At 43.7% G+C, this 25,794-nt stretch overlaps 1 protein-coding gene across 10 annotated transcripts in view; it reads right to left on the minus strand.

The window, feature by feature from the left end:
• phactr1 (phosphatase and actin regulator 1) overlaps positions 1 to 25,794 on the minus strand; it is a 537,086-nt gene that overhangs the window by 110,409 nt on the left and 400,883 nt on the right. For 9 of the 10 annotated variants that reach the window (XM_059653742.1, XM_059653702.1, XM_059653707.1 and 6 more), the window contains one exon: positions 12,762 to 12,842. The exons of the other annotated variant lie outside the window; for it this stretch is intronic. In XM_059653742.1, the coding sequence (XP_059509725.1) occupies positions 12,762 to 12,842 (81 nt within the window). The remainder of the gene's footprint in view (positions 1 to 12,761; positions 12,843 to 25,794) is intronic. 10 annotated transcript variants of the gene reach the window in all.

Raw genomic sequence — 25,794 nt, forward strand, 5'->3', positions numbered from 1 at the left:
ATTCAGAGGCCATCTGCACACTCTCATCAATGAAATTCCACAAGTCATGAAGCAACTACTGGGACACGACTGCACTGGAGCACATGGCCAGGCAAAGGAGCACAGCAAGCAGACACGAAGAGAATATACTAGGGTGATCACGACTTAAGTAAAAAGAATATAAGAAATGTGTGCAGCACTAGACCACACAGCTCCTTGGGCATACTTTATGATCTTTGTTGATCTTTAGCGTCAATGCCTCTGTTTCCATTCTTTCAGTCTTTTCAACTGGTGTTGGAAGTACACCCTCGATACTGTTCTCAGTGCCAAGTCAATTTATGTCTAAAGACAACATTCAGTATCTAGTTAAGTAGGCAGGCTCCCAAGGTTGAAGAGCCAATAGGAAGTTCTCTAGCAACAATTCATAAGCTGTCCAACTGTTAGAGGAATTTCCAAGGTCACCGACTAACGAATCCACACTTTTAAAAACTTTACAATACTTGAAGAATCCATCTCCTATCTCTGCCGCAGCAATTAGATCTAGAACATTTCCTCTACATTTAAGCCAACAGTTCTATTTTCACAGAATCCTTCCAATGCAGATAGAGGACATTTGGCCAATAGAGTCTGCATCGACCCTCCAAAGAGCTTGTTCTGCTACTCAGCTAATCCTATATCCATGCCAGTATCTTACACCAAATTACAAGGGTTCTCAACTGGGTTAGCAGCCTCCTGTGAAGCATCTTATCAAAGGCCTTCTGGAAATCTAAATAGATTGTGTTTTCTGGGTCTCCTATATCTAACTTGGTCATTACATTCTGAAATAATTCAGCCGTACTTTGCCAAGTACGTCCAAGTGGGTCAATGGGCTGAGGAATGGCAGATGAAATGTAACTGAGTTGCTGCATTTTAATAAGGCAAACTGTGGTAGGAGTTATACAGTTAATGGTAAGGCCCTGAGTAATGTTGCTGAACAAAGAGACCGAGCGGTGCAGGTGCGTGGTTCCGTGGAAGTAGAGTTATAGGTAGACAAGGCAGCGAAGAAGGCGTTTGGCACGCTTGCCTTCATTGGTCAGAACACTGAGTACAGGAATTGGGATATCATTTTGTGGATGTACAGGACTTGGTAGGCAACATTTAGAATGTTGCATACAATTCTATAGGAATTCTATAGGAAAGATAGAGTCATACAGCTTGGAAACAGATACTTCAGTCCATCCAGTCCATGCCAACCATAATCCCTAACGAAACTATTCCCTGCACTTTACCCATAACCTTCCAAATATTTTTTATTCATGTACTTATCTAAATGTCTTTTAAGAGCAGTAACTGTCTCTGCATCTACCACTTTCTCTGGAAGCTCATTCCAAATAGGAACCACTCTCTATGTAAAAAAATTGCTCCACAAGTCTTTTTTAATTATTTGTCCTCTCTCCTGAAAAATATGTCCCCTAGTCTTGAAGTCCCCCATCCTAGAGAAAAGATGTCTCATTCACCTCACCTATACCTCTCATGATTTTGTAAACTTCTGTAAACATCACACATCAACCTCCTTACACTCAAACCCTCCATTTCCAGCAACATCCTGGTTAATCTCTTCTGAACACTCTCCGGCTCAACAATATCCTTTCTAGATCAGGGAGATCAGAACTGGACACAGTAATCCAGAAGAGGCCTCACCAACATACAATACAACCTCAACATCGCGTCCCAAGTCCTATACTGAAGGGCCTATACTCAAGAAAACAAGTCTGCTAAGTGCCTTCTTAATCACCCTATCCATATATGACGCAAAAGTAAAAAAACTATGTATTTGAACCTTTAGTTCTCTGTTTTACAACATTGCGGAGGGCTCTGCTACAAGTCCTGCCTTTGTTTTACCAAAATGAAGTAGCTTGCATTTATCCAAATTAAAATCCATCTGCCACTCTTCAGCCCATTGACCCAACTGTTCAAGGTCTCTTTGTAACCTTAGATAACCTTCTTCATTGTCTACTATACCACCGAGTTCAGTGCCATCCACAAACTTACTAAACATGCCTTCTATATTCTCATCTAAATCATATACACAAATGACAAAAAGCAGCACCGATTCCTATTCAATACCACGACTCATGGCTTCCACTCCAGAAAACAATCCTCCTCACTTTCTGTCTCCTGCCACTAAGCCAATTTTGTATTTGAAATAACTGCACAGAGTCTGCAATCCCATCACCAAGCCACCCTTTATTTACTTATGCCAAGTTCACTGGCTGTGACCAGCACCTCAGAGTCAGTTCTGTGAACTAGGAGATTCTAAGTTCAAGAGGCAGGTCAGGCTGGAACAGGGCAGGGAGTGAGGAATGCCTGTTGAATTAAATTGCATCCAATTCAATGTAAAAGGGTTGACAGGTAAGGCCAATGAGCTCAGGGTGTGGATAGGTATGTGGGGCTGGGATATTATGGCCATTAGAGAAACATGGCTAAGGGACAGGACTGGCAGTTGGGTGTGCCAGGGTAAACATGCTTTAGGTGGGACAGAGGTAGAGCAAAGAGGGGAGAGGAGTTGCAATTTTGATGAAGGGTATTATCACAGCAGTAGTCAAAAATAACTAAGGGATCATCCAGTGAGGCTTTGTGGATGGATCCAAGAAATAAGAAATGGATTGTGACATTATTGGGGCTGTACTATTGGCCTCCAAATAGTCAACAGGAATTAGAGAAACAAATATGCAGGGAGATTGCAAAGGCTTGCAGGAGAAATACCGTTGCCACAATGGGAGATTTTAATTTTCTAACATAGACAGTGATCATAATCCAGAATGTTAAGGGCTTAGATGGGGTGGAAGTTGTTAAATATGTTCAGGCAAGTTTCCTTAAACAGCATATTCCTCAACACGTGACTAAACAGACAGTGTATAGGAAGTGTTTCAGATAGATGGGCCATTGGGATCTCTTCTACGGCAGGTGGGACCTGAACAAGAGGACAGGTTGCATCTAAACTGGAAGGACACAAATATTCTGGCTGGGAGTTCTGCTGGTGTCACTCAGGACAAATTAAATTGGCTTGGCAAGGGTTTGGGATCCAAAGCAAAGGCGAATTGACTGAAAAGGAACTAGAAAATAGGGCAATAAGATTCAGAGGAAGAGCAGGCAGAGTGGTTACTGATCAAAGTGGGTCTGGTTGACTGAAGTGTGTCTGTTTCAATGCAAGAAGTGTAACAGGTAAGGCAAATGAGCTTAGAGCTTGAATTAGTACTTATAACTATGATGTTGTTGCTATTACAGAGATTTGATTAAGGGAGGGGCAGGATTGGCAGCTTAATGGTTCATGAGAGAAGTGTTTCAGGTACAATACAGGGATATGCAAAAGGAGTGAGGGAGTTGCACTACTTGTTAAGGGGAATATCACAGTTGTACTGTGGGAGGACACCTCAGATGGCTCATACAGTGAGACAATATTGGTGGAGCTCAGGAGCAGGAAAGGTGCAATCACAATGTTTGGGGTTTACTATAGGCCTCCCGACAGCCAGCTGGAGATAGATGAACAGATATATAGGCGGATTTTGGCAAGTTGTAAAAGTAACAGGATTGTTATTGTAGGTGATTGTACCTTCCCATATATTGACTGGGACTCATTAGCGCTTGGGGCACAGATGGGGCAGAGTTTGTAAGGAGCATCCAGGAGTGCTTCTTGAAACAGTATGTAAATAGTTCAACTTGGAAAGGGGCCAAACTGGACCTTATATTGGGGAATGAGCCTGGTCGACATCTCAATTGGGAGAGCAGCTTGGGAACAGTGATCACAATTCAGTAAGCTTTAGGATACTGATGGATAAGTGCAGTTGTCAGGTGAAAGTGCTAAATTGGGGGAAGGCTAATTGCAACAATATTATGCAGGAACTAAAGAAAGTAGACTGGAGGCAGAAATTTGAGGCCAAATCAATATCTGGTATGTGTGAGGCTTTCAAGTGTAAGTTGCTGGGAACTCAGGATTGGTACATTCCTGTAAGGGTGAAGGATAAGTAGGGAACCTTAGATAATGAGAGATATTGTGGGCCTTATCAAAAAGAAAAAGGAAGCATTTATCAAGGCTAGGAGGCTGGGAACACACGAAGCAAGGGTGGAAGACAAGGAAAGTCGAAAGAAACTTAAGCAAAGAGTCAGGACAGCTAAAAGGGGTCATGAAAAGTTATTGGCCAACAGGATTAAGGAAAATCCCAAGGCTTTTTATACATATATAAAGAGCAAGAGGGTAACCAGGGAGAGGACAGGCAAGGGAATTTATGTGTGGAGCCAGAGGAAATGGGTGAGGCAGTAAATGAGTACTTTGCGTCAGTATTCACCATTGAGAAGGACTTGGTATATGATTAGATGTGTAGATAGTTTGGGTCTTGTCGAGATCAAAAGAGAGGAGGTATTGGGGATCTTGAAAAACATTAAAGTAGACAAGTCCCCAGGCCCTCACGGGATATACCCCAGATTACTGAGAGAGGCGAGGAAACAAATTGCTGGGGCCTTGATGGAAATCTTTGTATCCTCACTGGCTACAGGGGAGGTCCCAGAGGATTGGAGAATAGTCAATGTTGCTCCTTTGTTTAAGAAGGGTGGCAAGGATAATCCAGCAAATTACAGGCCAGTGAGCTTTACATCATTGGTAATGAAACTATTGGAGAGAATTCTTTGAGATAGGATTTACCTCCACTTGGAAATAAATGGGCATTTTAGCGAGAGACAACATGGTTTTGTGAAGGGAAGGTCACGTCTCACTAATTCGGTTGAGTTTTTTGAGGAAGTGACGAAAATGATCAATGAGGGTAGGGCAGTGGATGTTGTCTACATGGACGTTGTCTACATGGACTTCAGTAAGGCATTTGACAAGGTCCCTCATGGCAGGCTGATACAGAAGGTAAAGTCCAATGGGATCAGAGGTGAGCTTGCAAGATGGATAAAAACTGGCTCAGTCATGCTCTTGGCAAATAGAGCAGGACATGTGACTGAGCTGACTGAGGTGGAGGAGCACTTTTGGACCAGTGGCCATAATTCTATTAATTTTAAAATAGTTATAGAGAAGGACAAAACTGGTCCATGGGTTCAAGTTCTAAATTGGGGTAGGTGAATTTTGTTGGGATTAGACAGGAGTTTGCAGGGGTTGATTGGAGCAATTTGTTGGCAGGCAAAGGGACGTCTGGCAATTGGGAGGCTTTTAAAAGTGTGATTGGTAGAGTTCAAGGTCTATATGTTCCTGTGAGGGGAGGAGCAAGGTTGCCAGGAGTAAGGGACCCAAAGATGAAACGAGATATTCAGGCTTTGACCAGAAAAAAAGGAGGCAGGGCTCAGGTACAGGCAGCTCGGATCAAGGAGATCCCTGGAGGTATATAGGGGATACAGGAGTTTGCTGAAGAAGGAAATCGGGGGGCGAAAAGGGGGCATGAGATAGCTTTGGCTGAGAACATTAGGGTGACTCCAAAGAGATTCTTTAAGTACATCGAAGGAAAAAGAATAACTAGAGAGGGAACAGGACACCTCAAGGACCAAAGTGGACATGTATGTGTGGAACTGCAGGAGATGGACAAGGTCCTCAATAAATATGTCTCCTCTGATTTTACCAAGGAGAAAGGCATGAAGACTTGGGAACTTGGGGAAGTCAGTGGCAATATACTGGAGACAGTCTATATCACAGTACAGGAGGTGCGGGAAGTATTTGAATGTATGAGGTAGATAAATCTCATGGTTCTGATCAGATATATCCAAGAACCTTGCACGAGGCTAGAGAATACATTGCAGCAGCCCTGGCTGATGTATGTGCATCTTCGTTAGCCACAGGTGAAGACGAGGAAGACAGGACGGTAGAGAATGCTGTGCCCTTATTCAAGAGGTGCTGAAAAGAAAAGCTGAGGAATTATAAGCTTAATATCTAAGGTAGGTAAGTTACTTGGGAAGGTTTGGGAGGACAAGAGATACATGCATTTAGAAAGACTGGGTTTGTTTAGGAGTTGTCAGCAGAGCTTCGTGCATAGGAGATCATGCCTCACAAATCTGTCAGAGTTCTCTGATGAAGTGACCAGGAAGGGTGATGTCGTCTATATGGATTTCAGTAAGGTCTTTGATAAGATCCCACATAGAAAATAGAACATAGAACATTACAGCACAGTACAGGCCCTTCAGCCCTCGATGTTGTGCCGACCTGTCATACCGATCTCAAGCCCATCTAACCTACACTATTCCATGTACATCCATATGCTCATCCAATGACGACTTAAATGTACCTAAAGTTGGCAAATCTACTACCGTTGCAGGCGAAGTGTTCCATTCCCTTACTACTCTCCGAGTAAAGAAACTATCTCTGACATCTGTCCTACATCTCTCACCCCTCAATTTAAAGCTATGCCCCCTCGTGCTCGTCGTCACCATCCTAGGAAAAGGGCTCTCGCTATCCACCCTATCTAACCCTCTGATTATTTTATATGTTTCAATTAAGTCACCTCTCAACCTTCTTCTCACTAATGAAAACAGCCTCAAGTCCCTCAGCCTTTCCTCATAAGACCTTCCCTCTAATATCAGGCAACATCCTAGTAAATCTCCTCTGCACCCTTTCCAAAGCTTCCACATCCTTCTTACCAGAACTGTACACAATATTCCAAGTGCAGCCGCACCAGAGCTTTGTACAGCTTCACCATAACCTCTTGGTTCTGGAACTCGATCCCTCTATTAATAAAAGCTAAAACACTGTAGGGCCTTCTTAACAACCCCGTCAACCTCGGTGGCAACTTTCAAGGATCTGTGTACATGGACACCGAGATCTCTCTGCTCATCTACACTACCAAGAATCTTTCCATTAGTCCTGTACTTTGCCTTCCGGTTACTCCTACCAAAGTGCATCACCTCACACTTGTCCGCATTAAACTCCATTTGCCAACTCTCGGCCCAGCTCTGCAGCTTATCTATGTCTCTCTGTAACCTACAGCATCCTTCGTCACTATCCACAATTCCACCGACCTTAGTGTCATCTGAAAATTTACTAACCCATCCTTCTATGCCCTCATCCAGGTCATTTACATAAATGACAAACAGCAGTGGACCCAACACCGACCCTTGCGGTACACCACTAGTAACAGGTCTCCAGGATGAACATTTCCCATCAACTACCACCCTCTGTCTTCTTTCAGCAAGCCAATTTCCAATCCAAACTGCTATATCTCCCATAATTCCGTTCCTCCGCATTTTGTACAATAGCCTACCGTGGGGAACCTTATCGAACGCCTTGCTGAAATTCATATACACCACATCAACCGGCTTACTCTCATCTACCTGTTTGGTCACCTTCTCAAAGAACTCAATAAGGTTTGAGAGGCACGACCTTCCCTTCACAAAACTGTGCTGACTATCCCCAATCAATTTATTCTTTTCTAGATGATTATAAATCCTATCCCTTATAACCTTTTCCAACAACTGAGGTAATTACCAGGGTTGTCTCTACTCCCCTTCTTGAACAGGGGAACCACATTTGCTATCCTCTAGTCATCTGGCACTATTCCTGTAGACAATGATGAGTTAAAGATCAATGCCAAAGGCTCGGCAATCTCCTCCCTGGCTTCCCAGAGGATCCGAGGATAAATCCCATCCGGCCCAGGGGACTCATCTATCTTCACCCTCTGAAGGATTTCTGATACCTCTTCCTTGTGAGCCTCAATCCCACCTAGTCTAGTAGCTTGTATCTCAGTATTCTCCTCAACAACATTATCGTTTTCTCGAGTGAATACTGTTGAAAAATATTCATTTAGTGCTTCCCTTATCCCATCTGACTCCACACATAACTTACCACTACTATCCTTGATTGGCCCGAATCTTACTCTCGTCATTCTTTTATTCCTTAAATACCTATAGAAAGCCTTAGGATTTACCCTGATCCTATCCGCCAACAAATTCTCATGTCTCCTCCTGGCTCTTCTGACCTCTCTCTTTAGGTCTTTCCTGGTTACCTCGTAGCCCTCAAGTGCCCTAATTGAGCCTTCACATCTCATCCTAACATAAGATTTCTTCTTCCTCTTGAGCAGAGATTCCACTTTCTTTGTAAACTACAGCTCCCGCACTCTACAACTTCCTCCTGCCTGACAGGTATATACTTATCTAGGACACAGAGGAGCTTTTCCTTGAATAAGCTCCACATTTCTGATGTGCCCATCCCCTGCAGTTTCCTTCCCCATTCTATGCTCCCTAAATCTTGCCTAATCTCATCGTACTTGCCTTTCCCCCAGCTATAACTCTTGCCCAGTGGTATACACCTATCCCTTTCCATCACTAAAGTAAACATAACAGAATTGTGATCGCTATCACCAAAGTTCTCACCTACTTCCAAATCTAACACCTGGCCAGGCTCATTACCCAGTACCAGATCGAATGTGGCTTCGCCCCTTGTTGGCCTATCTACATACTGTGTCAGGAAGCCCTCCTGCACACACTGGACAAAAACTGACCCATCTACAGTACTCAAACTATAATGTTCCTAGTCAATATTTGGAAAGTTGAAGTCCCCCATGACAACTACCCTGTCTCTCTCACTCCTATCGAGAATCATCTTTGCTATCCTTTCGTCTACATATCTGGGACTATTCGGAGGCCTATAGAAAACTCCCAACAGGGTGACCTCTCCTTTCCTGTTTCTAACCTCAGCCCATACTACCTCAGTTGACGAGTCCCCAAACATCATTTCTGCAACTGTAATACTGTCCTTGACCAACAATGCCACACCTCCGCCCCTTTTACCATCTTCTCTGTTCTTACTGAAACATCTAAATCTCGGAACCTGCAACAACCATTCCTGTCCCTGTTCTATCCATGTCTCCGAAATGGCCACAACATCGAAGTCCCAGGTACTAACCCATGCTGCAAGTTCACCCACCTTATTCCGGACGCTCCTGGCATTGAAGTAGACACACTTCAAACCAACTTCTTGCTTGCCGGTGCCATCTTGCTTCCCTGAAACTTTATTTCGGACCTTCCTACTGTCAACTTTTTCTCTAGTTGAACTACAATTTTGGTGCCCATCCCCCTGCTGAATTAGTTTGAACCCACCCGAATAGCCTTAGCAAATTTCGCCCCCAGGATATCGGTACCCCTCTGGTTCAGGTGAAGACCATCTTGCTTGTAGAGGTCCCACCTACCCCACAAAGAGCCCCAATTATCCAAGAATCCAAAACCCTCCCTCCTGCACCATCCCTGTAGCCACGTGTTCAACTCATCTCTCTCCCTATTCCTCGCCTCACTAGCACGTGGCACGGGCAACAAACCAGAGACAACAACTCTGTTCGTCCTAGCTCTCAGCTTCCATTCTAGCTCCCTGAATTTCTGCCTTAAATCCCCATTTCTCCTCCGACCTATGTCATTACTGCCAATGTGGACCACGACTTGGGGCTGCTCCCTCTCCCCCTTAAGGATCCCAAAAACATGATCAGAGACATCACGCCCCCTGGCACCTGGGAGGCAACACACTAACCATGAGTCTCTCTCGTCCCCATAGAACCTCCTATCTGTCCTCCTAACTATGGAGTCCCAATGACTACTGCTCTGCTCCTCTTCCCCCTTCCCTTCTGAGCAGCAGGGACAGACTCTGTGCCAGAGACCTGTGCCCCACTGCTTTCCCCTGGTAAGTCATCCCCCCCAACAGTATCCAAAACGGTATACTTATTGTTGAGAGGAATGGCCACAGGGGATCCCTGCACTGCCTGCCGGTTCCCTTTCTGTCCCCTGACCGTAACCCATCTGCCTTTTCCTGTACTTGAGGAGTGACTACCTCCCTGTAACTCCTCTCAATAACCCCCTCTGCCTCCCGAATGATCCGAAGTTCATCCAGCTCCAGCTCCAATTCCCTAACGCGGTTTTCAAGGAGCTGGAGTTGGGTGCACTTCCCACAGATGTAGTCAGCAGGGACACTCGTGGTGACCCTTACCTCCCACATTCTGCAGGAGGAACACTCAACTGCCCTGACCTCCGTTCCCATTATTCTAAATTCTCAAGACTTAAAAAATAAAGAATAAAAAATAAACTTGTTACCTTACCAATCAGGCACACAGAACATTTTTTTTTGGTTAGAGGAGGAGGATGGGTGGGAGACACTACCCGGGTGGTGTTTCGGGTAACGCAACCACATAAATATATCACCTCACTCACTCCCCAGTCCCGTGTCAGCTCCTGCTCAGCGTACCTCCGCCTATTCACGAGGTAAGCTTTTTAAAGATTCAAAAACAGTGACTCACCGGCTTCCCGACAGGCTCCTGCTCCAAGCTCCCGCTAGGTAAGCTGCTGTGGAAGATTAGATAGCACGGGAGTGATGGCAAATTGGATACACAATAGGCTTGGTTGTAAGAAGCAGAAAATAAGGGTGGAAGGATGCTTGTTGGACTGGAGGCCTGTGATGGATGTTGTGCCTCAAGGATCTGTATTGGGCCCATTGCTGTCTATATCAATGACTTGGATGAGAATGCATAAGGCATAATCACTAAGTTTGCAGATGACACTACAATAGATGATATCGTGGACAATAATGAAGGTTATTCGAAATTGCAGCAGGATCTTGATCAGCTGGGGAAGTGGGCTGAGAAATGGCAAATGGAGTTTAATATAGATAAGTGTGAGATGTTGCATTTTGAAAGTCAACTCAAGGTAGGAGTTTCACAGTGAATGGTAGGTTCTTAAGGAGTGTAGGGACGTTGGAGTTCAGGTGCACGGTTCTTTGAAAGTGAAGTTACACGGGAGAGGGTAGTGAAGAAGACTTTGGCACACTGGCCTCCATCAGTATAGAGCTGTATTGAGTACAGAAGTTAGGAAGTTATGTGACAGTTGTATAGGATGCTGGTGAGGCAGCATTAGGAGTATTATGTTCAGTTTTGTTCACCTTGCTATCAGAAGGATGGTATTAAACTGGAAAGAGTGCCAAAGAAATTTACAAGGATGATGCCTTGACTCAAGGGACTGAGTTATAGGAAGAGGTTAGACAAGCTAGGACATTTTTCAATAGAATATAGAAACTGAGGGGGATCCTCAATCTCCTACAGTCCATACAGAAAAAGAGTATATAAGATCATGAGAGGTGTGAATAGGGTGAATGCACAGTCTTTTTCCCAGGGTTGGAGAGTCGAGGACTGGAGGACATCAATTTAAGGTAGGAGCGGAAAGAGTATATGGGAACTTGAGGCACAAATTTTTTACACAGAGAGTTGTGAGAGCATGGAATGCGTTGCCAGCAGCAGTTGTGGAAGCAAGGTCATTGGGGTCATTTAAGAGACTGCTGGACATGTATATGGTCACAGAAATTTGAGGGTGCATACATGAGGATCAATGGTCGGCACAACATTGTGGGCTGAAGGGCCTGTTCTGTGCTGTACTGTTCTATGTTCTATGTTCTATGTTCTATGGTGGTGTGCGTGTGGAATGAGCTAGTGGAAGTGGCTCAGGCGGGTACATTAACAACATTTAAAAGGCATTTGGACAAATACATGGAAAGGTTTGGAAGGATATGGGCCAGTGCAGGGAAACGGGGTTAGTGTGGATGGACATTTTGGTTGGCATGGACCAATTTAGGTTGAAGGGCCTGTCTCTGTGCTCTAAGACTCTAATTCTAAATCAGGTTGTTTCTACAATCGTAGTGGATATTCAATGTTATACAATGCACACTGGAATTTCCATGGTGCACTATAGAAGAGCATGGAATCCACCCATTTGAGGAAACATATCCTGGCTGTTCAAAATACCTTTATTATTACATTGGAAATGGAATAATACTGTTTTTGATCATATCTATGATGAATTACTGTCAGAGTGATCCAAGTTTAAGTAATTCTTACATTGAAAATAATAACATTTAAATGCTCGTATGAATATTTGTACAGAATTACACATAGAATAGAATCCCTAGAGAGTGCGTGCAGACCATTCAGCTACCCTCTGAAGAGCATTCCAGCCAAACCCACACCCCCACCTTATCTCTGTAACCCTGCATTTCCCATGGCTGATCCACCTCGCCTACACATCCCTGGATGCTATGGGCAATTTAGCACGGCCAATCCACCTAGCCTGCACATCTTTGGACTGTGGGAGGAAACCTGAGCAGGAGGAGGACACCCGCACAGACATTGGGAGAATGTGCAAAAGCCAGACCGACAGTCACCCATGGCTAGAATTGAACACGGGTCTTTGGTGTCGTGAGGCAGTGCTAACCACTAAGCCACCATGCTGCCTTGCATAGGTACATAGTATGCATAGTAATACACAGTAATTATTATAGAATACATGGTAATTATTTAGAAGAACATAAGAAACACCATTCTTCAGATGAGGTTGGGCCACACTGCACTCATTCTAATTCTTCTGATTGAGGTGTGGCTTTAAATTTTTACTGAAAAACCAATAGTCATCACTGTGCTGCGGTCACTATCTGTATCACATTGCAGCTTCAGTACTGAAGTCAATATAACTTCAAAATAAATAAAAATTATCATAAATAACTGTTCCATAGATTGGTTAGCTTTGCAGCTGTGCTCTCTTAGAAACTCAGTGCACATGTTTGGTAATATTACCAAAAGAGGGCAAGCCATTAGAAGGATCAGTTCTGGATATGCTTGCTTGAATGACATGGGAAAACTTGCAAAAAGGGTCATAATGCTTCTAATAATACTGATTAGTATTTACTGTTTAAAATATTATACTTTGAAGTTGTAGTTGAATCCTGGAAAAAAGTACATATGGATGATAACTGGTATAAGTTTCACTCATCTTGTTCCTCTTACCCTTTCTAAAAGACTTACCTTTCTCAAACATTTCTTTCAGTACTCCTCGTTTTATTAGCTCCTCTCTGCTTTGTCGCATGGAAATCTTTCTTTCCAAAGCTGAAAGTAACAGAGATTTTGTTTAGCTGCAATGGTTATAAATAACAGATAAATAACTACCTCCCTTCCTGCACCAAACAAACTGATTTTCTGCTTTTCTGTGATGAGCAAAAACCTCCAAATTCCTCTAGCATCTCACCACAGGTGCATCCACAAGCTTTGCCTGAGCACAATTAAGTCCTCAAACACAGAAACAACCTCAGCTGCAATGTGTTCAATTGCCATTTAAATAGGCTCTGAATGTGTATGGCTTCAAGAATCAATGAGGAAGGCACAGTGGTTAGTGCCGCTGCCGCCTCCGCCTCCGCCTCCGCCTCCGCCTCCGCCTCCTAGTGCCAGGGACCTGGGCTTGATTCCAGCCTTAGGTAACTGTCTGTGTGGAGTTTGCACATTCTCCCTGTGTCTGTGTGGGTTTCCTCCCACAGTCCAAAGATGTGCAGATCAGGTGGAATGGCCATGCTAAAAATAATTGCCCATAGTGTTTAGGGAGGTGTAGATTAGGGGTTTGGATCTGGGTGGGATGCACTGAGATTCAGTGTGGACCTTTTGGGCTGAAGGACCTGTTCCACACTGTAGGGGTTCTATGTCGTTAGTAGTTGAAGTCTGTACGTATTTTAGCCAATTTTATTATCTGGAAATTACTTCAGCCTGACTGTGCATGTGCATGCTTCAGGATTGCCATCAATGCAGGTTGTATTTAAATATAGAAACAGCTAATGGATACAGCTAAGGGCTAAGCCAGTCAAACTACATCAGCTTGATGATCACTGGATTCACAATGCAGTAAAATTAAAACTTTCAATGAACTTCTAAATTGCCTAATAGTTCCTAAATGGACTTTATGAATAACATAAGCATTTTTAATGTTTTGACAATGATCTGTAACTTGTATTGTGGGTGAGGTTATTGATTTGCTCACTGAGCTGGCTTGTTTTCATTCAGATGTTTTGGCACCATGCTAGGTGACATCATCAGTGGAGCCTCCAACAAAGTGATGTTATTCTACACTGCTTGGAATTTATACTGTCTGGTTTGTTGTGGTGAGTAGCATCATTTCTAGTTTTGATCTGCATGGGTTTGTATATGAGGTCCAATTCTAAATGTGTGTTGATTGCATTATATGGTGAACCATGCCTCTAGGAATTCCCATATGTGTCTGTTTGGCTTGGGCTTACTATGCTTACTTTATCCCAGTTAAATTGATGGCCTTCATTGGCTGAGTGTACTGATATTAAGGACAGTTCATCATGCTGCTTTGCTGTTAGTTGATGTTCATGTATTCTGATGGCTAGTTTCCTTTCTGTCTGAAGTAATGTTTGTTGCAGTCATTGCATGTTATTTTGTAAACCATGTTGGCTCTGCATGTTGTGGGAATAGGGTCTTTGATCCTCGCAAGTGTTTTTCATAGACTGGCTGTGGGCTACCATGATGCTAGTGGGTCCTAGGAGTCTTGTTGTCAGTTCCGATATGTTCTTGATGTAGGGCAGTGTGGTTAGTGTATTCGGGCATACTGTGTCCTCCTGTTGTTGACTGTTTAGTAGGCATCTGCAGTTGAAGTTGTGGCAATATCTGTTTATAGCCATTTACAATAACTGTTATCCGTTTACCATATCCATTTGTATAGGTGCTCTTTCTTTTCTCTGCGTGGTTCCGGAGTGTTGCATTGTGTCCTGGCCCATTTGAATAGTGTCCTAAAGCAGCTTTCTTTGTGGATGTTGGGGTGGTTGCTGTGGAATTTGATGACTTGATCAGTATGAGTTGTTTTTTTTGTGTACTGAGGTTTGGAACGCCCCTTGGTCATATGCTCAATTTTAACATCCAGAAATGGAAGATGATTGTTTTCTTCTTCCCTTGTGAATTTAGTCCCTGCAAATATGCTTTGAGGTGGTGGGTCTCTTTATATTTATAGCATTTAATAATGGCAGATAATGACAGTTTAGGTTGAATGCGGCGGAGGGTGGTGTGTCCTTGTCTTTGCATGACTGCTTCTTCAATGAGTCCTGAGATGGGTGGCCCCATTAATGTACCGTTGATCTGTTTGTATAATTTACCATTAAAGATAAAGTGTATGGTGAGGCAGAGGTCGAGTAGTTTAAGTATGTTGGCACTGCTGATGGAGCTGCTGGTCGGCTTTGCTGGTTTTTCTAGTAATGTAGCCACCGTTTCTTTGGCAAGTGGGATGTCTATTGATGTGAATAAAGCTGTGATGTCAAAAGATACCATAATCTCGATGTTGCTGATTTTTATGTCCTTGAGATTATCAAAGAAGTCTTGGATTGAATGGATGAAATGGGATGATCTGTTGATTTAGGTGTTTCAATCTCTGTTGTATGCCCTTGGCCAGTTTGTATGAAGTGAGTGCCTGGTAGGGAAACAATGGATCTGATGTCTGGTTTGTGTATTTTAGGAAGTCCATAGAAGTGGGGGGGTGTTTGTGCTTTCGGATTTCATTCTCATGTAGTCCTATCTGCCCTGCAGATAAGGCAGCATGGTGGCTCAGTGGTTAGCACTGCAGCCTCACAGCACCAGGGACCTGGGTTCGATTCCAGCCTCCGGCGACTGTCTGTGTGGAGTTTGCACATTCCCCCTCTGTTTGCATGGATTTCCTCTGGGTTCTCCAGTTTCCTCCCATAGTCCAAAGATGTGCAGACTAGGTGGATCGGCCATGCTAAATTGCTAAATTGCCCATAGTGTTTAGGGGGATGGGTCTGGGTGGGATGCTTCAAGGGGTAGTGTGGACTTGTTGAGCTGAAGTGTCTGTTTCCACACTGTAGGGAATTCAGCCCAGGGGGATGAGGAGAGGATTCTGAAATAACTGGGGAGAGAGGGGGAGGCGGACTGAAGATGGATAGAGGTGAAGATAGGTGGAGAGGAGAGTATGGGTGGGGAGGTAGGGTGGGGATAGGTCAGTCCGGGGAGGACAGACAGGTCAAGGGGGTGGGATGAGGTTATGTAGGTAGGACATGGAGGTGTGGCTTGAGGTGGGAGGAGGGGATAGGTGAGATGAAGAACAAGTTTGGGAGGTGGGGATGAACTGGGCTGGTTTGGGGATGCAGTGGGGGGAGGGGAGATTTTGAAGCTGGTGAAATCCACATTGATACCATTGGGCTGCAGGGCTCCCAAGCAGAATGAGTTGCTGTTCCTGCAACCTACGGGTGGCATCATTATGGCACTGCAGGAGGCCCAAGATGGACATGTTGTCTTAAGGAATGGTAAGGGGAGTTGAAATGGTTCGTGACTGGGAGGTGCAATTGTTTATTGCGAACCTCCTCCCTCATTTCCATCCTAGGCTCCAAGATGACTTTCCACATCAAGCAGATGTTCACGTGCACATCCGCCAATGTGGTATACTGCACCCGATGTACTGATTGTGGCTTCCTCTACATTGGGAAAACCAAGCGGAGACTTGGGGACCGCTTTGCAGAACACCTTCGCTCAGTTCGCATAAAACAACTGCACCTCCAGTCACGAACCATTTCAACTCCCCATACCCTTCCTCAGACATGTCCATCCTGGGCCTCCTGCAGTGCCATAATGATGCCACCTGTAGGTTGCAGGAACAGCAACTCATGTTCCGCTTAGGAGCCCTGCAGCCCAATGGTATCAATGTGGATTTCACCAGCTTCAAAATCTCCCCTCCCCCCACCACTGCATCCCAAAACCAGCCCAGCTCATCCCTGCCTCCAAAACCTGTTCTTCATCTCACCTATCCCCTCCTCCCACCTCAAGCCGCACCTCCATTTCCTACCTACTAACCTCATCCCATCCCCTTGACCTGTCCGTCTTCCCTGGACTGACCCATCCCCACCCTACCTCCCCACCCATACTCTCCTCTCCACCTATCTTCGCCTCTATCCATCTTCGGTCCGCCTCCCCCTCTTTCCCCAGTTATTTCAGAATCCTCTCCCTATCCCCCTTTTCTGATGAAGGGTCCAGGCCCGATACGTTAGCTTTTGTGCTCCAAAGATGTTGCTTGGCCTGCTGCGTTCATCCAGCTCCACACTTTGTTATCCCGTATTCTTCAGCATCTGCAGTTCCCATTATCTCTGATCAGGATTATGATGTTCTTGTCTGTCTTGTTTATCTAGTGCTTTTCTCTGATCTGTTCAGATTATCCTGTTTGTTCCTTCTGTGTAATGTGGGGGTTATAATTTGTCAGATAGCTTGTTGTGTTTCATCCATGAGTCTGCTGTCTCCAGGACAGCCATGAAGTCTGTTTTGTTTGCATCATTGTAGTTGTAGTTCAGTCTGCGTAATAGGATAGCTTTCTCAGTTTCTGTGGGTTGTCTGCTGGATAGGTTTCTTATTCATATGTCCAATTTGTTGTTGTCCTTGTCTTTGTGGTGGATCAGTTTGGTGAGTTACTCCTGTAGCTTGTGTCTCTTCCTAGTTTTGGTTTTGTGTTGATTGATGGTTATGGCCTGTTCTAGAGTTGAAGGCCTGTTCTAGAGTTGTAGCCCACTGCTAGTCCACAGTGTTTAGATACTGTAATTTTTGGTGCAAAATTTCCTGTTCATATCTGTGGAGTCAGTTATGGGCATCATTAATCATTGCTCATAATATTCTGTGTCCGTTCTATTTAGCTATTTTATATGCCTGTGAGTCAGTGAGTGGAGGTTTGTACTGCAGGGCAGTACCTGGTTCCTGAGGCATTCGTGGAGAAAGTGAAATTGTTTGTAGATAGCTTAGTTGGTTGGCAAAAGTTTCCCATTGTCAGGTGATTTTTAGCATGTCATGCCCGTAGGTGTTTAAAATTTTGGCAAAGATCAGTAGCTCGGGTTATGGGTGAGGTTGTTGACTTGCTTGCCGAGCTGGCTTTTTTCGTTCAGGCGTTTCGTCACCAAGCAGGTGACATCATTGGAGCCACTGAAGAGGTGATGTTATTCTACCCCGCCTGGAATTTATACTGAATGGTCCATTATAGTGAATGGTGTCATTCTGGTATGGCTCTGTGTAGATCTGTATGTGGGGTCCAATTCTATATGTTTGTGGATTGCATTACGGGTTGAGAACCAAGTGGAGTAGAATAACATTGCTTCATCGGAGACTCTATTAATGATGTCACCTAGCATGGTGACGAAACATCTGAACGAAAACACTAAATTCCAACGAGGAATCATGATAGCCCAGAGCCACTCTACAGCAAACACTTATACGGATTAAAGACTCAATTTCCACAAGATTCAGAACCACTGTGGTTTACAAAATACCATGTAATGACTGCCACAAATATTATATCAGACAGACAGGAAGGAAACTAGCCATCAGAATGTGAACATCATCTAGCAGCAAAATGGTATGCTAAATCTCCTAAATGTCATCCAAAGTGTATTTTCAGCAATTAAATTCACAAAGGAAGAAGACAACAATCAACTTCTGCTACTGGATGACAAAGTTGAGCTTATGACCAAAGTGGAGTTCCAAACCTCAATGTACACAAAAGCAACTGATTGTGGTCAAATCCTCAACTTCTACAGCAACCACCCCAACATCCACAAAGAAAGCTACCTTAGGACACTATTTAAATGAGCCAGAACACACTGAAATACTCTGGAACTACGCAGGAAAGAGAAAGAGCACCTATACAAAATCCTCACTATAAATCAATACTGCTGCAGCTTCAACCACAGATGCCTACTAAACAGACAACAGGAGGGCACAGTATGCCCGAACACACTAACCACACTGCCCTACATCAAGAACATATCGGAACTGGCAACAAGACTCATAAGACCACTAGAGTCGTGGTAGCTCACAGCCACAATCTGCAAAACACTTAAGGATTAAAGACCCCATTTCCACAACATGCTGAGCCAACATGGTTTACAAAATAACATGCAATGACTGTCACAAACATTACATCAGACAGACAGGAAGGAAACTAGCCATCAAAATATATGAACATCAACTAGCAGCGAAACAGTACAACGAGCTCTTCTTAATACCGGTACACTCAGACAATGAAGGCCATCAGTTTAACTGGGACAAGGTAACCATTGTAAGCCCATGCCAAACATAGACACGTCCGGGAATTCCTAGAGTCATGATTCACCGCGCATAACGCAATCAACAAACATTTGGAAGCGGACCTCATATACAAACCCATGCAGATCAAAACCAAAAATGACACTACCCACCATGATGGACAAGACAGTATAAATTTCAAGTAGAATAACATCTCTTCAACAGAGGCTCCGCTGATGATGTCACCTAGCATGGTGATGAAACGTCTGAACGAAAACAAGCCAGCTCAGCAAGCAAGTCAACATAAGCATTTAAATTTTAAAAAATTGATTCTCAACATCACTCACACACATGCAGGTTCAGTTAAGGGATAAAGTTAAATGAAAGTAACCAGTTCAATAAAGTTTCCAATGTGGAAAACAGGTTTTCATAAAATCCTTGGACAATAGGTTGTTCATAGGTGTGTGGAACTATACGACTTGCTTGAATTCCAAAGTTACTGGTTAATGCAAACAGTATTAGTAAACTTCTAGAAACATTTTTGCTTATTTCTTGTAGACTGGCAGTTCTTTTCTCAGAATTTTCAAGAATTCGATAATTGGATTATAAAAAACGAGAGAGAAAACCAAAACAGCAGCCTCCTGAAGTTTTCAAAAATTGCTCTCCCGCCAAAACTCAGTCAGAATTAGGGTTTTTTTAAATCCCAAAATCCCACCTTCCAATTAAAATTGTCTTTGATTGGCTGGTTCCCTTGACTGACCGATTCAACATCCAACCAGCTGCCAGCCGAAAGCATAGGAAAAGCTTGATGCCAATTTCTGTACAGTGTCATTAGAAAGTAATTGAGTTACATTTTCTTATCGGCAATCTGTCTTTTCTCTCTTCTTCTTTAAAACCAGCTGCTGTTCAAAGTGCAACTCTTAACCTCAACTCACTGTTCCAAACAAGCAAAAAGAAAATAAAAGAAATATAGTAAGGATCTCTACACAAACAATTTTGAATGGTCTTCAATTCATGAAGATACATCAACACAAAATAGGAGAAGTAGGCCATTTAGCCCTTCAAGTGTGTTCCACCATTTATAAAGATTACAGTGGATCACCCAACTCAATAGCCTGTTTCTGCTTTTACCAATGTCCTTTGACCCCTTTAGCCACATCCAACTCATTCTTGAAATCATACTATAATTTAATCTTGACTGCTTTTTGTGGTAGTGAATTCCACAAACTTATCATTGTATGGGGGAAGAAATTTCTCATCTCATTTCTGAATGGTTTAACACCATGTATTTAGACTGTGACCCTGGTGCTGGACTCCCCTACCATTGGGAACATTCTTCCTGCATCCACCCTGTCTTGTCCTGATAGAATTATAAAGGCTTCTATGAGATCCCCAGCCCTATTCTTGTGAACTTCAACAAATATAATCCTAATTGTGTCAACCTCTCAGATGTCAGTCCCACTATACAAGTTAGCCTCGTAAACGTTCATTGTAAAGCAAGAAACAAAAACACACAATATTCCCGGTGTAGCCTTACTAATATCCTGTATAATTGCTTGGTAGTTGAATTCTCTCGATTATAAAGGCCAACACACCATTTGCCTTCTTTACCACTGCCTGCTCACTTTCAGTGACTGCTTTATAAGGACACCCAGTTGCACATTGCCCTCTCTCAATTTATAACCATTCGCCTAATATCCTGCCTTCCTGTTTATGCTACCAAAGTGGATGACCTCATGTTTATCAACATTATCCTGCAACTGCCATGCATTTGCCCAACGTTCATTTTGTCCAAATCACACTGAAGCATCTCCAGCATCCTCCTGATTGATCAAAACCCATCCTATCATCAAACCAGTTTTGTGTTATCTGCCGATTTGGAGATATTCCATTTTGTTCCCTCATCTATCTCATCAAAAACACTAATCCCTGCAGTACTTTGCTAATCTCTGATTGCCATTTGGAAAAAGATCAGCTCATTTGTCTTTGATTCCTGTCTGACAACCAATCTTCTGGCAATTTCAAGACACTATCCCAATCCCATGCACTTTAATTTTACATGCTAATCTCTTATGTGAGATTTTTGTCAAAAGCCTTCTGAAAGTCCCACGTGAAAGTGGTCAAGGCAGCATCTGGGATACTTGCCCTTATTAGTCAAGGTGCTGAATAGGTGACGCAGGAGGTTATGATGGGGGTCAGTTAGCACAGCTGGCAGGATGGTTTGTGATGCAGAGTGATGCCAATATGTGTGATGCCAACTAGAGACAGTGATGCCAACTAGAGACAGAAATGCATTTACATGCTCCAACTCCAAAAGAAAGTGCAGATCATGATAAGAAGGTCCATCACTGAGAGATAGCAAGAATTGCAGATGCTGGAGTCAGAGTCAATACTGCGTGGAGCTGGAGGAACACAGCAGGTCAGGCAGCATCAGAGGAGCAGAAAAGTCGATGTTTCGGGTTTACGCTTTTCATCACGACAGGGGAGGAGGAAATAGATAGAAGGAGGAGGGTGGAGATGGGGAAAGTAGGTGAGATAGTGATGGATGGACGCAGGTAGGGGATAGTAAAGCTTGATCAGTGGGAAGGGTGGAGCAGATAGGTGAGAAGGAAGGTGGTCAGATTGTGTCAGGTCAAGGAGGCGGGGATGAGAGGGAAGGTTGGACGTGGTCACGACGACAGTTGGAAATGAAGCAGTCAAGGGAGGGTAGGAGGCTGTGAGGTGGTGTCCAGGAGGACAGAATTTGTCGGAGGTGGGAGAAGGGATGCGCAGAGGGTGGGTTAGGCTCCTTGTCGAAGAAATAGGTGCGGAGGCAGAGGCAGTGGAAGAAGTATTTGACATTCAGGCATGTAAGGAATTCATTGATGAATGGGTGCAAGGGAATGAATGTGAGTCCTTTGCTGAGGACTAACCGTTCTCTCTCAGTGAAGGGGAGGTCTGGGTGGACGGTAAATGTCTAGTAGGGCGTGGGGCTGGGGCTAGGTGTAGAGATGGAGCTGGGAGTGTGGGTGGAGACTGTCTTGAGTGGGTATGTGTAAGGGAATGGTTACATGTGGAGAAGAGAAAGTAGCAATGTGATCAGCGGTGTTAACAAAGTGACGAAGTTGGCACTGGCGGCGCTGTCAGTGGCAGAAGCAGCATTGTTGGCTGCATTGGCATTGTCAGTGTCGGCAGTGGAAGTGCCATTGCCAGCGGACGTGGCATCGTCGGCATCAGCGGAAGTAACATCAACATCAGCAGAAGTGACATTGTCAGCGGCGTCAGCGGGAACAGCCAAGGCGACCTCGTGGTTAAAGACACCGAGAGAATTAAGAATGAGGTCGTGGGTAGTAATGGAGTCTAGGGTAGTGGAGGAAGTCTGCGTTTGGAGTTAAGCATGGTACGTCACTGAGGTTGTGGCCAACTTTAGGACAACACGCCTGTTCTTGCCATTAAAATGCATAATCTCACACTTTCACAAATTGTATTCCATCTGCCACTTCTTTGCCCACTGTCCCAGCCTCACCAAGTTCTTCTGCAGCTGCACATTAAAGATCTATTCTGCTAATTCAAAGAGTTTCGATATCTATTCCTCATCTAACACTGGGTCTTTACAGTGACAAGAACATGGACCACAGGTTGTTTGGAGGGCAAGTTCCTTTGCAGCCTCTCTAAGGTCCTCTTGGAGCCAGATTCTTTCATGCCCTAATCTAGGTACTTTTGAAGCACAGTTGTCATTTTGGATGCTCATCATGTCAGATAACAGGATGAGAAGGAAACTCGGTTTGAATTAAAACAAAATCCTTAAGAACAGAATAGATTGGGAGATGATAGTAATAGATGAAGTGGTCTTCGTTCTTCCATATTCCATATATTCTAGAAAGGTCCCATCATTTTTGAAAATAGCAAATGTAACTGTGGGCCAGATAGCTTGACCTCAGTTGTTGGTCCAATATCAAGGATGAGATTGCAGAGAACTGAGAAGTGCAAGATAAAATAGTTAGCATAGCTTCACCAAGGGGAGGTCATGCCTGACAAATCTGGTAGAATTTTTTGAGGTAACAAACAAATTAGACAAAGAGCCTGTGGATGCTTTTTATTTCATTATTGATTCACAGGATGAGGGCATTGCTGGTCAGGCTAGCATTTATTAATCATCTCTAATTGCCCAGAAAGCAGTTAAGAGTCAATCACATTGCTGTGAATTTGTAGTCAAACATAGGCCAAACCAGACAAAGATAGCGGTTTCCTCCCTTAAAAGGCAATAGTGAACCAGATGAGTTTTTCCTAACAATGGACTTTGGATTCATGGTCATCTTCAGACTTTTAATTCAAGATTTTAAATACAAATCCCAGATTTTGAATACAAATTCTACCATCTGGCATGGTGGGATTGAACCCAGGTCACCAGAGCATTGCTTAGGTCTCAGGATTAACAATCCAGTGATAATAGTTCCAGGCGATCACGTTCTCCCAAATGTGATCTGTCTGGATTTCCAGAAGGCCTTTGACAAGGTGCCACCAGGAGGCTGCTACATAAGTGCCTATGGTGTTAAGGGCAAGGTACTAGCATGGATAAGACCTGGCTGACTGGCAGAAGGCAGTGAATAGGGATAAAGGAGTCTTTTCAGGATGGAAGCCAGTGACCAGTGGAACTTTGCACGGGTAAGTGTTGGGACCACAACTATTCACATTATAGATTAATGATCTGGATGAAGGAACTGAGGGCCTTGTTGTTAAGCTGCAGATGACTCAAAGGTAGGTGGAGGGACAGGCAGTGTGGAGGAAGCAGGAAGATAACAGAAGAACTTAGACAGGTTTGGAGAGTTGGCAAACAAGTGGCAGATGGAAAACAATGTGGAAAAGTATGAGGTTATGAACTTTGGTAGAAAGAATACAGGCATAGACAATTTTATAAACAGGGAAACATTTCAGAAACTGGAAGCATAGAGGGACAAAGGCATCCTAGTTCAGGATTCTCTTCAGGTTAACGTGTAGGTTCAGTTGGCAATTAGGAAGGGTAATGCAATTTTAGTATTCATTTTAAGAGGGCTGGAACACAAGAGCCGAGATGTTCTGTTGTGATTGTAAAATGGTCTGGTCAGATCAGGGTTGGTACATGTGGAATACTGTAAGCAGTTTGGACCCCATAGCGATGGAAAGATATAGAACATAGAACATAGGACATAAAACAGTACAGCACAGAACATGATGCCATTGGAGGAAGTCTAGAGAAGGTTGACAAGAATGATGCCTGTGATTAAGGTCTTGTCATATGAGGAACAGTTGAGAATACCTGGTCTGGACTGAACTGAGTTTAGAAGGATAAGGGGGGATCTCATTGAAACTTATAAAATATTCAGGATGTGGAGAAGAGGTTTGCACCAGTAGGAATGATTAGAACCCAAGGGTATAGCTTCAGAGTGAAAGACAACCCTTTAGAACTGAGATGAGGAAGAATTTCTTCAGCCAGAGCGTGGTGATACTGTGGAACTCATTGCCACAGAAGACTGTGGCAGTCAAGTCATTGAGCATATTTAGTACTGAGGTGGAAGGTTTCTGATTCATCAGGGATCAAATGTTACTGGGAGAAGGCAGGAGAATGGGTTTGAGAAATATATCAACCATGATCAAATGTTGGAGCAGACTCATGAGTTGATTCGCCTAATTCTGATCCTGCATTTTATTGCCATGGGTGCCCTGGGCATTATCACTTTGCCAATTTTTTGGGTTTTGCTATTTACAATTTAGTGCCACGTTCTCTGTATTGCAATTAGGGAGCAATCCACAAAGTAGCTACCTCAAAATTATTTTGTCAAATCCTGCTATATATGTTTCAAAGTAATCCATGCTTCTTTCTTTTCGATCTCAAGTATGAAAAACTGTTTTGGTATTCTGATTTGAGATTCATCTATCAATGTAGAAATCAAGAATAGTCCTGTTAAATTGCAAAGTTTATAAAGTTCTTACAAGATGAGCCACAGATGAAGAAATATCAGATTATATCTTGAGGTAATGGTGGACACAGAAGATAGAACTTAGAACAATACAGTGCAGAACAGGCCCTTCGGCCCTCAATGTTGCGCTGACAGTTGAACTAATCTAAGCCCATCCCCCTACACTATCCCATCATCATCCATATGTTTATCCAATGACTGTTTAAATGCCCCTAATGTGGCTGAGTTAACGACATTGGGAGGCAGGGCGTCCCACGCCCTTACCACTCTGAGTAAACAACCTGCCTCTGACATCTGTTTGAAATCTATCACCCCTCAATTTGTAGCTATGCCCCCCCATACAAGCTGAAGTCATCATCCTTGGAAAAAGACTCTCACTGTCCACCCTATTTAATCCTCTGATCGTCTTGTATGTCTCTATTAAATCCCCTCTTAGCCTTCTTCTCTCCAATGAGAACAGACCCAAGTCCCTCAGCCTTTCTTCATAAGGCCTTCGTTCCAGATCAGACAACATCCTGGTAAATCTCCTCTGCAACTTTTCCGATGCTTCCACATCCTTCCTATAATGGGGCGAACAGAAATGCATGCAATATTCCAAGTGAGGCCGCACTAGCATTTTGTACAGTTGCAGCATGACATTAACGGCTCCGGAACTCAATCCCGCTACCAATAAAACCTACCACACCATAAGTCTTCTTAACAGCATTATCAACCTGGGTGGCAACTTTCAGGGATCTATGTACATGGACACCAAGATCCCTCTGCACATCCACACTACCAAGAAGCTTTCCATTGACCCAGTATTCTGCCTTCCTATTATTCTTCCCAAAGTGAATCACCGAACATTTATCCGCATTGAACTCCATTTGCCACCTTTCAGCCCAATTCTGCAGTTTATCCAAGTCTCCCTGCAATCTGCAACATTCTTCCACACTCTCCACCACTCCACCGACTTTAGTGTCATCTGCAATTCAGGATGCATCTTATTAACCCATCCACCAATGCCTGTGTCCAAGTCATTTATAAAAATGATAAACAGCAGTGGTCCCAAA

Source organism: Stegostoma tigrinum, chromosome 2 (assembly GCF_030684315.1).
Source record: "Stegostoma tigrinum isolate sSteTig4 chromosome 2, sSteTig4.hap1, whole genome shotgun sequence".
Lineage (NCBI taxonomy): Eukaryota > Metazoa > Chordata > Chondrichthyes > Orectolobiformes > Stegostomatidae > Stegostoma > Stegostoma tigrinum.